The sequence below is a fragment of the Echinops telfairi genome, unplaced genomic scaffold (assembly GCF_000313985.2).
Source record: "Echinops telfairi isolate 266 unplaced genomic scaffold, ASM31398v2 ScPeMD7_41;HRSCAF=154, whole genome shotgun sequence".
Taxonomy (NCBI): Eukaryota; Metazoa; Chordata; class Mammalia; order Afrosoricida; family Tenrecidae; genus Echinops; species Echinops telfairi.
In genome coordinates, this window is record NW_022103939.1 from 2,432,032 (window position 1) to 2,445,960 (window position 13,929).

At 34.9% G+C, this 13,929-nt stretch overlaps 1 protein-coding gene across 1 annotated transcript; it reads right to left on the reverse strand.

Moving 5' to 3' along the window:
• Nucleotides 1–7,965: 7,965 nt before the first annotated feature.
• Nucleotides 7,966–8,919, reverse strand: LOC101639619 (olfactory receptor 51I2-like). Its single transcript, XM_004717465.1, has one exon. The coding sequence runs from the start codon at nt 8,917–8,919 to the stop codon at nt 7,966–7,968; it is 954 nt and encodes a 317-aa protein (XP_004717522.1).
• Nucleotides 8,920–13,929: the final 5,010 nt, after the last annotated feature.

Here is a 13,929-nt window from a genome sequence, read left to right on the forward strand (position 1 = left end):
TAAGCAAATGTGGTGAAGAAAGCTGATGGTGCCCGGCTATCAAAAGATATAGCATCTGGGGTCTTGAAAGGTTGAAGGTAAACAAGCGGCGATCTAGCTCAGAAGCAACTGTTTATTTCTTATGTTATCTATCTATATAAATATATATAAAATTATTAGTGTCCTGGTTTTGTTTCTCTAGAGGACCCTGTCTAACATAAAAATCTTCAAGTTTATCATACAGAAAAAGTAAATCAGGATGTAATTACAATGGATCATCTAGGAAGTAATTACTATAAATATGCCACATTTTATTAAGAAGAACATGAAATCAAAACAAATTTCAATTGTATTATTTGAAAATATGGCTCCACAATTAAATATAAATTAATGATTTATTCCTCCTGAAGAAAATAATTAGAATAATTATTACTTTTACTGTCAGCCAAAATAACTATTATTACTATTTTAAAACCTTGTACATGATAATTCACATAATTTTTATCTTTATAAAAAGTGAATGCTAGATCTTATATGAGTCTAAATTTATATATAGTTTATCCATTGATATTTAGAACTATTCTGGTTGTTTCTTCCATTTACATGTCCTTGGCATTGTGCCCCTGTTACATCCTCCAGTGTAATTTCATGGTATGGTTGATAAAAATTAGTTTACACAGCACACTTTCTGAGTGAGGGACTGAGTCACAGGCAGAATTTATAGCTCCTAATAATGATTCTGACATCATAGGGATTTAGAAGAATAAATTTAAAATGTGCTTTATGCATCACCTGAGACGTACAAATGGAGTATTATGACTCATTATTAAAAAATAGCCATCGTAAATGAAAGATTAGGGCAAGCAATCTCACCGTGTACTTGTACTTTATTCATACAGACATAAAATATACTCTTTGTCACTCAACTGAGACAAAGCATTCCTGCATAAACAGAAATCTATCTAGTGTAGGCAATATAATCTCTAACTCATGTAAGCAGGCACAAGTACATAGTGATAAATGCACATGTAATCACTTTGCTTTGCTTAAAACAGCTTGGAATTCACTTTTATCTCTCTTCACCATCCCGTTTTAAGCACTGACTCAGCCATCACTGGCGTCATAGTCAGCATCAACAGCACCATTAAAGCTGCTGTGACCACTGATGCAAAACTAAGAGATGTATTTAATACATAATCGCCTATTCTATTTATTAAAACTCTTATGCTGTTGTCCCCTTTCCAAGGAGTAGCTTCAACTAATTTAGCTTTTCTGTGCACACTCTCAATTTTCATCAGATTTGCTACGCCATTCCATTACATGCATTATACTCATTCCTATATCAAATATCTGTATTATATCTTCAATTCAAATTCTCAAACATGATCATGCCTAATCTTAAATGACAATTAAATCTGCTATATAAATTTATTCTTTGAAATTTATTAGTAGCCTCCCATTAATCCTTTAGTAATTTCTCCAATAATTCAGTCTCTATAAAGTTTGTAGCTTTTTCACTTGATCCATTTATAATCTCTCACAAATGTTTTATATTCTTTTCTGTACTGCCTGGTGACAACTCAGTATCTTCTTAAACACGTAATTTCTCCCCTCTTCCTTCAAAGTCCAAAACATGATCTTGGTTTCTCATCCCCTTCATTGTATGGTGATAACATCAAATTAATCTCCACCAGTTAACTTTGAACTCCTGCAGCATTCTTAATTTCTTCTACTAGGTTTATACTCTCATGTGCTCCCACCTCCTCCTCTTCCCACTGAATTTCTATGATATGTCATTCTGCTTTCTAAGAAAGGAAAGTTTTATTTAATCAGCTCCTAAAGATGATGTTCCATTTCTTGTTTTCATGAAAATTATTTCAACAAGTATCTTTAGGTGTATATCACCAGGGGGAAATAAAAAAGCACTTTCAGAAGAGTTGACAGTGAGTTTAGGATTGCAAACCTTCTCTCCCAGCGCTTTTCATCCTCTGGCCTTGGCATAAAGAATAGATGTCTTCTTAAGACATTAGGAATCTCTGATCGAAGGCTTTGCCTTACATCCAGAGTTATTTATCCCAGTCAATGAAGTCTCCTAGAGAGAATCCGTCCAGAAGGAGTTCATCAGTGTCCCCATGAGATTGTGATTTGAACATGCTAGACATGAAATGCTATAAAAACAAATCAATTAAATCCAAGGCCCTGCCAAATTCTATTTTCCAAAACCCAGGAGGACTTATAATGTGCTAAACATGTAGGAAGGTAAACGATTATATCTCTAATTTCTCCAATTAAGCATATGAGCTGTATTTTGTGATAAAAGAAGAGATAAGAGAATTTAAGCATGCATATTTAGTTTGGATCACTCTTAAAGTATATGTTTTCTAAATCTATGTAAAATTTTATTTCTGAGAAGTTGACAGTTGTAAATTATCTCTCTCCTTACCATTGTAATGAATACTTATTATTATGTTGTTTTTCAACATTACAAGGCTCTAAAGTGTTGGAGAGTTTAGGACCATTGATTTTGTTAGCCTGGTCGAGTTAGTGGTCTCTTTAAAGGGTTCGGCTCCCCTCTCTTCCCTGTTTGTCACCAGTCTGTTGGTCGTATCTTTCCTTCCTTTTCATGGTGTTATCATTTATTTCTTACTTTTTCAAGAGTGTCTAGGACAGGGATTGTCATTCAAAATTCACTTGATTAATTAAAAATTAAAAAAAGAATGCATGAGGACTTCTGTTTTTAGCCAAAATAGAGTGGTAAGAATTGAACATACACTTCTACTTAAAAACAGAAATCCTTAATATTGGATCAATACACAGTATATTGATTCTCCATAAATGGATAAAATATTGTAGTCATTAAATATTTCATTTGGCTTATATTCATAATCAATGTTTCATGGATGCAGCAGTCAAGAAATTATATCATGTTTTCCCTTGAACAAATCTGTGGCCCAAGAGTTCTTCAGAGTGTTAAAGAGTAAGAATGTCACTTAGGGGACTAAGATGCACCTGATACATGCCATGGCATTTTCAATGATTCATATGCAAGTGTAGGTTGAACAATGAATAAGGAAGACTGAAGAATGCATTTGAATTATGATATTGACAAATAATATTGAAAGTAATGTGGATTATCAGAACAACAAGCAAAGCTGTAGGAGCCCAGTAGTGTAGTCGGTTTTGTGTTGGGCTGTTAATTATAATGTCAGCAGTTCAAAACCTCCAGTTTCTGTGAGACATAAAGATGAAATGTTACTTTTTTAAAGATTTACAGTCTAAGAAACCTACAGAGGCTACTCTCCTCTTCTCTGTAGGGTCACTATGAATTGGAATGGACCCAATAAGAGTGAAATATAGTTATAGGAAGGAGTATAGCAATAGTGCTCTTTTGAATCAAGAATAGTGAGACCTACTCTAATGTACTTTGGGCATTTTATCAAAGGGGACCAGTCTCTGGAAAAGGACATTATGCTGTTGGGAAAGTAGAGGGTCAGGAAAAAAAGAGGAAGACGCTTGTGTTACTCTGGGTAGACTAGAGAAACAAATCCATAGAAACTCATATGTGTATAAGAGAGAGTTTTATATAAAGGGTAATTGTACATTAAGATAACATCCCAACCCAGTCAAGATCAGGTCCATAAATCCGATATTAGCCCGTATGTCTGATACCAATCTATAAAGTCCTCTTCAGGCTCACAAAACACATGCATTGATGCTGAGTGCAGGATGATCACAGGCCCATAGGTGAAAAGTTAGTGGCAGTAGAAGCATCTCAGTGCTGGCAGGGGTCTCCATGTGGCTCCTCCCAGGGATACATCAAATTAGGTCCATATGGCTTCTCCTCAGGGATATCTTGCAGGAAGCGAACAGAGAGAGTACCTCTCACCTCCAAGGAGGAAATTTAGAAAATCCCAGAATTCTCAGGAGAGAGCCTTGCCCACACAGAGGCCTCATTGGCTATGATACGATTGACAGACTAGACTCCACCCCTTCACTGTAAATCCTCTCAATCCCCAAATTGACACCAGATTCTGTAACTAACACAACCCTCATTGTGATGGGTTGACACAGTGGATGTGTTTGACTGCTCAAAGAAAGATCAGCCTGTATGTTCCCATAGAGCTTTGTGATCTCAGAAACCCTGGGGAGCAAATTCTACTCTATCCTATAGAATCAGTGTGGATGGAATCAATTCAATTACTGAGCGTTTCTAATTAGAATGTAGACATTTTAGAAAAATCTTAAAGAGAGAAATTTAAATAAAACAAATATAGAACACTTAAAATTGTAAAGTTTTATTTCAGCAGTGTCCTGAGGTATACAAGCAGTTTTAAGATCTTTACGAAAATTTGTTGCTATAAAATTGGGCTAACAAATATTTGTTACAATTTGAAGTTCATTTGAAGTTCAAATAGGAAAAAAAATGATTCTGACTCATAGTGACACTATAGGGCAGAGTAGAATTGCCCCTGTAGGCCTCTGAGGCTATGGGAGTAGAAAGTCTCCTCATTCTGCAACAAGGTATCTGGTGGTTTTGACTTGCCCACCTTGTGATGAGCAGCCCAGGGGATAACCCACTATGTCACCAGGGTTCCTCTAATAAGATTAAGACAAGTGTATTACTGGGAATACGAGTCTGTAGCCTCCATGGAGAGTAGAGACATGTTTACACATGCTTTCTTTAGAGTAGACCTCCGCATGTTTGAGCTGGAACCCTGGAAGCAAGACTTTTTACTTAAACTCATATTTCTTCTCTTCTTACTTCCTTTGCTCTCTGTTTTCCTTCTTTTCTATTATAAATATTTCTATATGGTGTCATTATATATTTTGGCAATTTTAGTTTTTGATTGTAGCTCTTGGTAAAATATGTTTTAGAGTTAAAAACCTTAGAAGCAGTATATGTGAGTAAAACTGTTATTTCTACTGCTTGTTTATGTGAGCACTGCACATTACTTGCATGCATAGGCTTATAATCAAAATATTATATCTTTGATGAAGGCGAATATTTCTTTCCTTGATTTAGGAAAATCATATTAAGTATCATTTAAGTGAACATAAGGACAAGCAACATTATCTTAAAATGATAATAATAATTGATAATGGTCCAAAATAATTCATATATGTTTCCATATATGGAGATCTTATATAAGACAAAAGGAAATATTGATTAGAAACATTGCTGAGAAACATAGTATTATCAGAAAGGAACACTAGGGGCAGATATCACACTACAGGGGCAGATAAATCCAAGGTCAGCAGATCAGACTTGTGACTGACTCCAAGGTCAAAGGCAGACTGCGTATGACTTCTGGAATCAGCAGGCAATATGGCAGGCCATTGGCTCAAGTCCAAATAACCAGAAGTTGTTGATCCAGATGGTAGATCCAAACCCAGCAAAAGCAAGAAAGCCTTTCCACAGATTCTACTTACATAGAAAACAATCCACAGCCCTCAGGAAACTTCATTTGCATCAGGGCTGTGGCCTGAATAAGAGGGTTGCATGTCACCTTATCTACTCACAGCTGTTTGGCGGCTCACAATTGATCCTGCCGTGGAGTTGATGATATCATAATAAGTCACATTATGGGGTATTATGAGGCCTCAACGACTGAACGACTGAGAATCATAGGCTCACATAGTTAACATAAAATGAACTATCCCATCACGTCTATAAACTAGAGCTAATAAAATTTGTCCTATTTATATTATAAGACAAAAGATGGATGTGGTATTGTAATTAAAATAATTTGAGATGCACATTTGATACCTCAATATACCTCCCTCATTTTCTGAATAATTTGTTGTCAAGATGCCTCTGATTATATCTTATTTAAACAATACTTAAACTATACTTTTATATTATATAAATGTATATTAATCTATACATTTAAGCTATACTTTGGAGGTTCAGCATAGCTTCAGTTACATGTCAATTAACATATCAATTGATTCACTCATCACTACATATTTATTTTGTATAATTTTTCAGATATTCTGTTAGGTTCTGATGATACCGTAAAAAATGAAACAAACAGGGTCTTCATTCTTTAAAAAAGGCCATGCTAAATAGCAGTTACATTAACATGTTACAAAGTTGTAATAGAAAGCATTTATTTATTCAAAAATAAAAAATAATTCACAGGGAACTGTGCCACTGGTTATAGTGCCGAGCAGGATTTCAGGGAGCAGCTAGGACAGCATTTCCCAAAATGATGAATAATTAATTGAAAAACACTTGTATGGAGATATAAGAAAACCCTTGTTGTAATGTTGGAATACTACAAAATTAGGTGGCATATTGAAAAACAATTGGAAGAGTCAATTCTAGGTAAACATTAAAACTTGTAATTTTTGCTGTAAGCTGTGTAAAAGTTTACCAAGCCAGTTTTACATGGAATAATTTTCACACATTTTGTTTAAGGTAATGATTGCCATACACAATCCCCATAATATAACATAATTTATCTCACTTCCTCCCTGTATTTCCTATTTTCATTCATCCTTTTCCTTTTTACCTCATCCTTATGAATTTTGTCCTTGGGAAACTGCCTCCTTACTGACATCCCAGTTGATTATTCTAAGGTGTGCGTATCTCCCTAGAGTCATTGTTACTTTTTTGGATCCATCTGTGTGGAAGCCTTGTAGCCTAGTTGTTACAAGTTGGGTGCTACCTGCAAGGTTAGCTGTTCGAAATCACAAGCTGCTCCACAAGGGACAGACCAGGTACTTTACTCCCACAAACAATGGCAGTCTTGGAACCCACAGAAGCAATTCCACTTTGCCTAATAGGGTAGCAGCGAGTGAAAAGTGACTTGATGGCAGTTTCGCTAAAAATTGAGCCATGGAGTATATTGATTTCTGGATTTGAATTTTGAATGATGATGACAACTAAGGGAATTCCCCCAGTAAGTCTGGTCTTTTCATAATTTTGAATTTGTCTCCATATCCCAACCTGCCAACCCCCACCCCCATACACACACTATCCAGGACCTTCTAATGTGATCCCCTCAGAGCGATTAGTAGAGGTAGCAGGACATAATCTCCAGGTCATGAAAGCTGATGTTTGCGCAATTCATTAGTGTATTACACTAATTGTTTCCATGAATCTTTTATTTTGTTCAGTCTTCTTTCCTCTAGATGTACTGCAGATGATCACTCATGAGCTTTCAAGGACCCAGTCAATACTCACCGAAGTAGGATGTAGAACACTGACTTTGTGTACTGTGTTATACCAATTGACTTTGGTGATCCTGAGATCCTGGTTGTGAGACACATTATCTTTGGTTGTTTGAGTAAGACGTTTTCATGTCTGTGCATGCAGTATGTTTCATGATATTCATGAATGTATTTTCAGTAAAGCTCAATACACATGAGCAAATTTTCCCTGTCACACCTATATATATCCTTGGGCAGAAATCCATCTCCATCCTAAACCCATGGAAAGATAAACCTGCTTACCTATACATGTATCTACTTTTAGATTACCATTATTTCAAGATTGTGTATATAATGATCTTGAACTCTGTTTTTTTATAACTTCATTAGCCCTTAATGCAGTAATTGTAAGAGTAGTAAGACCTGGAATCATGTATAAGCTGGTAAACGTTTGTAAAAATACATTGGGAAGAAGAGGAATTGTTCAGTTGGAATTGAGGTTGTAAAATACGTAAGAATGAAAATCCCGAAAGCTTTCTAGAGTATGTCAATGACCTTGCTTCTATTTTCTGGACACTTGGTAACTGCTTCACTGTGGGCACTTAAATACATACAAGGGAAGAGATACCAAAGGAAAACTAATAATTTAGAAAGCGCCTTCATGCAACTTTGTTTATAATGAATTCAGTTAACATCAAAGCTAAAATATCAATGTTGCTGTGTTACACGGGGAATAAATAACTTAATAATTATAACAAAAACATACCCCAAATGACATATTCGACTAAAAAGAAACAATTAGGATATCTTTTTTAATTAAAATCAACTTGATTACTGCAGCAGATTTCCCGTCCCCTTGAATACCTTCTGCAATGATGATCTTATCTGTTTGGTCTTTAGGCTATAAACCAAAGGGTTAAGAACGGGGGTCAAGAAGAGGAAGAGATTTGCCATGGTTACATGGAGAAGGGGAGATGTGAACGTGCCAAATCTATGAATTAAGGCCAGAACAATGAGTGGCACATAGAAGATGAAGACAGTAAAGATGTGGGAAACACACGTATTAAGTGCCTTGACCTGACCATCTTTTGAGGCAATACCCAGCACTGTTTTCAAAATCAGAATGTATGAAATTATAATGAACACAGAGTCAACTCCAAAGGAGCAGAGAACAAGGCACAACCCATAGATTATATTGATTCTTACAGGCCCACAGGCCAATTTCATAACATCAGGATGGTAGCAGTAACAATGAGATAGAATCACACCCTTGCAGAATGGCAATCGCTTGAGTAGGATTGGCAATGGGACCATTAAAGCCACACCCCTAGCCACAGCCACAAGTCCCATCACAGTAATTCTAGCAGGGGTTAAGATCACAGTGTAGTGCAGCGGGTCACGAATAGCTACAAAACGATCAAAAGCCATGGCCAACAGAATGGCTGATTCCACGGATGAACAAGCATGTATGAAAAACATCTGTGTCAGGCAAGAATGGAACTCAATTTCTCTGTGATTCAGAAGGAAGACGTTAAGTACTGTGGGCAGAGTTGATAATGACAGACCCACATCTGTAGCTGCTAGCATAGACAGAAAGATATATTGAGGCTCATGAAGGTTGGCAGTGGTTCTGATAACAAAGAGGATGGTGCAGTTCCCTAGCAGGGCAATGAGGTACATGACACCCAGTGGAATCGAGATCCATTCTTGTACAGCCTCCAGACCAGGGATACCTGTTAGAAGGAGAGTTGGTGGCTGAAACCAGCTGCTATTTATAAGACCCATTAGGGTATTTCTTGGCATCCAGCCTCAAGTTAGTTTCCAGATGCTCCTATTGGGAGAAAACATAATAGGTTTGAAGATTGAAAAGCAAAATGCATCTAATTTATTTTGGGCAGCTCAAACACAAGGCATCTTTACAGCAAGGACTTTATCTTTACAAAAATTCTAAGTCTCTCTGAATAGCTATCAGAAGTTAGAATTTAGAAAACTGCTAGTAAATGTAAAAGTTAAGTTCCTTTGGTTGGAAACCCTTAATCATTCATCAAATGGCAATGAAAATTAGGAACATAAGTTCCTTTTTAGTTTTAAATCTTAGAAATATTTCATTTTTGGATGTCTTTCTCATATTTGGAAGTTCTATTCATCTTATCTAATTATGTTTAACCATACTTTCATATTCAATCTGTTTTCCAAACAACCTAAAAGGAATCATTGTTCTTTCTCCCCTACCAAATTCATATCTGTATATAATCTGGCATCTGGAAGCATGTTTATATTTCTTCATGTAAAAACAAAACAGAATATTTCAATAACCCACAAGTCATTCAAAAGTCTTGCATAAGATACGATTCATTTTTAATGTTTTATATCTCATTTTTTATTACATTAACCTTTAAAAGGAACATAATCATCAAAATAAGAGTGAAAGATAAAATTATGAAAGCTGTTATAGTTATTAATTATTAACTTGACATAGACATATAATAATTTCAAACATTCACAGATGATTTATTGAAACAGTTGAAATATGTTTTGTGTGTCAAAATATAAATAAAATAGATTTAAAACCATAAATATTTTACTATCCCTCAGTAAATGTAAAATGACATATTTTGAGGGAAACATATTAGCATATAACTCTTTATTCTATAGAGAAGAGTAAGAAGATATTAATTATGTGTGTTTGAATATATTTATGTAATTTTTTTTAATTTCAAAATTTATCTAATTGAAATGTAGACCAGAGTTGTAACTACAATGGATTGTTTGGGAGATAGGTAATAGAATGGAGCAGCATTTTTATTCAGAAAACATGAAATCAAAGCAAAGTAGAATAAATTATTTGAAAGCAGAGTCCCAAATTAAATAGAGATTAATGTGATTCTTTTGGAAGAGCAGTTTGATTGTGACAAGCAACTATTATTATAAGTTAGTAATACTTAGTTATTAATAACTAGTTTTTAATAATAGATATGGTCACTAAGGACAGTTATTTCTGTGCTGTTTTAAAATAGATGTAGTTATATTATTAAGGATAAGATACTAGATGAATCTTAATTTATATGTTTTCATCTGTCCATGTGAAGGCCTATTCTGTTCCTCTCTTCCATTCACATCTCCATGACTTCAGGTGCCTACTGGATCGTCCTCTGATTTTTCATGGTATGAGTGGTAAAAATGAAAATACAAAGCACAATTTGTTAAGAGAAGTAAATATAAGCGTAATTTACAAATCCTAATAAGGATTCCCACCATTCGCTGCTACTTCATCTCATACCTTAGACATGTTCTCAAGAGCGACCAGTCCCTGGAAAATGACAACCTGCTTAGTAAACTAGAAGAGAAGTGACAAGCAGGAGGGCCCTCAACACGATGGATCGACATAGCAGACGTAACAACAGGCTTAAACAAAACAAGTGTGAAGATGGAGCAAGGTCAGGCTGTGTTTTATTCTGTTGCACATAAAGCTGGTTAACCAGTACCCAACAACAACAACAATGAAGATTCAGACATTCTAAGGATTTAGAATAATAAATAAAATATATGATTTATGTATTCATTTAGGTATACAAAGAGTATTATGAAAAAATATTGGCATGATGAATAAAAGATTGGGTTAGCCAATCTCACCAACTATTTGCATAATACTCATACAATCATTCAATACGCTGCGGCTCAACACACTAAGAGAAAACAATCCTATATAAACCAAATTCGGATCTATGCAGTATACTGCATACCACACATATGTGTACACAAGCAAATAGGCTACATGATCCTATATGCACATAACACAAAGTGTCCTTACTTTGATAAGTGTATTTTGAAATCTACTTTTAGCTCCATTATTTCCACCTTTCTCCAATGTCTTAAACACTGATCTGGCCATTGTTAACATCACCATCATCAATACTATATCAAAAACATTGTGACTACTGTTATAAAGTTCTTCATAGAGACTTCTATTTTCTATCTTAAATTGCCTTATGCCTTTTTCCTGGTTCTTTCGAATGAGAATGTCTTTTGTTTCTAATAATGTTGATGTTTCCTGCCATTCTCTATTCCATTCTCGTTTGTTGTGTCACTCCACGGTAGATAACATGGTGAGACCTTTATCAAAAAAACTATGATGTATCTCCTACTCAAATTATCACATATACTCATTCCTTATCTTTACCAATGGTAATTAATTCTATTGCTTAAAGACAACTTTATGTTGAAAATTCTTTTAAAAGGCCCCATAATGGTTTCATCTCATAATTTCTCCAATCACTAGTTCTCTACAATGATTACTGCCATCTTCCTACATTTGAAATTTACAAACAGTATTTCATATTATAATTCTTACCTAAATGAGGCTCTCTTATTTAGCGTGATTTTGAATGTCTTTAAAATTAGGATCAGAGCTTACACACCTTTCAAAATGATAGCCAGTGTTGTTTGGGAATAGAAAATGAATCCCAAACCAAGCCCACTGCACGAAGTTTATGTCAACATAGAGCAACCGAGGTTTTGAAAGCTGTAGACGTTTATAGGAACAGCATAGTCTCATTTGCCTCCCTCAGAGGAGCTAGTTGGTTTGAATCAACCTCCTTGTGGTTAGCAGTTCAACACTTATGCAAGATCACCTAGGAGATTATGTCTAAATACATTTCAATCACTAGTTTAGAGATTCTACTTAGTCATATCCTTTATAAACCCCTAACAAAGACATAGGAATCAGCAGTTGTTCAAGAACCCATTGAAGCTATGATATGGAACAAGTTTTAGGGCCATACTCTCAAAATTGATGCATTTAGAACTCAAGAATAGATTTTCCGAAACTTAGAGTAGAAGAAAAAAAGTATATTATGAGGTAGACAATATAAATTTTCCTATTTATCAGCTTGATAGGTTTCTAATAATGCTTGTGCTGAATTTCCTTTTTTTTTCTGTGTAGAGGATTACTGGCCATAACAGAACGATATTGCACAGAATATTCCTAGGGATCCAAATGTATTTAACTACTATACTTAAGTATGTTACAATATTCATGTCTCCGAAATCCTATAATGTCTTTTCTCAGCTACCTGATGACAACTCGATATTTCCTTAAAATATAATATCTCTATTCTTACCTCAGAAAATCCTGATCCTTTGGTTACATTCAATGGATTTTCATCATTTAGCCTGGAACTTCTGTATCCCTATTCAATCTTCTAGTATGGTAACACCTTCTCCCACCTCCTTTACCTTCACTCTATATTGCCACTGAGCTTCTATGACTTTACATCCTGCTTTCTAAGGAAATTTAATTTAATCTTCCCATAAAGATGGTTTTCTATCTCTACTGTTTTCATAAAAATAATTTTGACAATTACTTCACCATGGAAAAAGCACCTTCAGTAAGAGCTGATAGTGATTTGACCAACACAGTTCTTCTCTTTAACCTTCCTTGGCTTAGATGGGTAATTGATCGCTTCTTAAGAAATCAGCAATCTCTAATTGAAGCAATTCTCTCACATTCAGAGTTATTTATTGCAACTAATGAAGTCTCCTAGAGAAATTGTCCCAGAAGGAGTTCATATTCCCACTAGATTGTAGTTCAAACTTGCAGTAACTGAAATGCTAACAAAACAAATTAAATAAAATCAAGGCCATACCAAATTCTCTCTTTCCAAAATTCCAGAGCACTTAAATTTATTGCACATTGTGATGGAAACCAATGATACGTCTGCTATCATAACTTATGAGGGACTTTACCTTAGAAATAAATGAAATAAATTATATACATGTTGCTCACTCAGTGCACTCTGTGATTACAACAAAATGACATTCTGTAAAAGCTAAAATTATATAGAGAGTAAAATGATTAGTGGTTGCCATAGGTTTAGGTTTGGCAGGGAGAAGGTGAAACAAGGACATTTTTAGAACAGTACATTTTTTTCTCTATGATGCTGTAGTGGAGATCACATGATATCCATTTGTGAAAACACAGAACTTTATAAGACAGAGTGAACTCTAATATAAACTACCAGTTTCAATTAATGAAAGTATATTTATATAGGTGTATCAGTTGTATCAAATATACCACAGGGATGCTAAGCATTAATGGTAGGAAAATCACAGTGAGAGGGAAGAAGGTGCTTTGTATGCCTTTGCAGATGGGCCTGGTGATCTACATCTAGTCAGGTCTTGAATACTTAACGAATGTGGTTCTACTTTGAGACACACTCACATCTCTGAGCCAGCAATTAATTGTACTGTACAGTATGGAATTTAATTCTAATGGATGGAGCAATTTAAAAGTAAACAAACTAAACCACTAACTACAGATGCAATCATTTAAAAAATTAGTAGCCCATGATTTAAGTTCATATCTGTAAATTCTATGAAATTAAATATTAACATTAAAAAGATCAAATTGAACCTATTGTCTGAGACAATGACTGAAAGATAGGCTCAGGAGGGGCATAGCAGTCAAAGTGAACATAGTGGACCTACCATTGTAAGAGAAAAGAACAGTCAGGACCATTACCAGGGGCATAAGAAAAAGAGCAGTTACATAAAATCATAGGATTTTGTTTCCTCAAAAGTATCTTCCTTTTTGTTTAAAATATTCAATAAAATATTGTCTTAACATTGCATTAAAAGTTTGAAATCTGGATATTGTCATGTTCAAAATAAACCACAGAATATTTAACAAATATTTTAGAAAGAAATTGGGGGCATCTATTCCAGATAGCTCCCAGAAATTCAAGCCAGGTTTGGAAGGGGACATGGCACAAGTGATGCCAGTGATAAGTCAGAAGG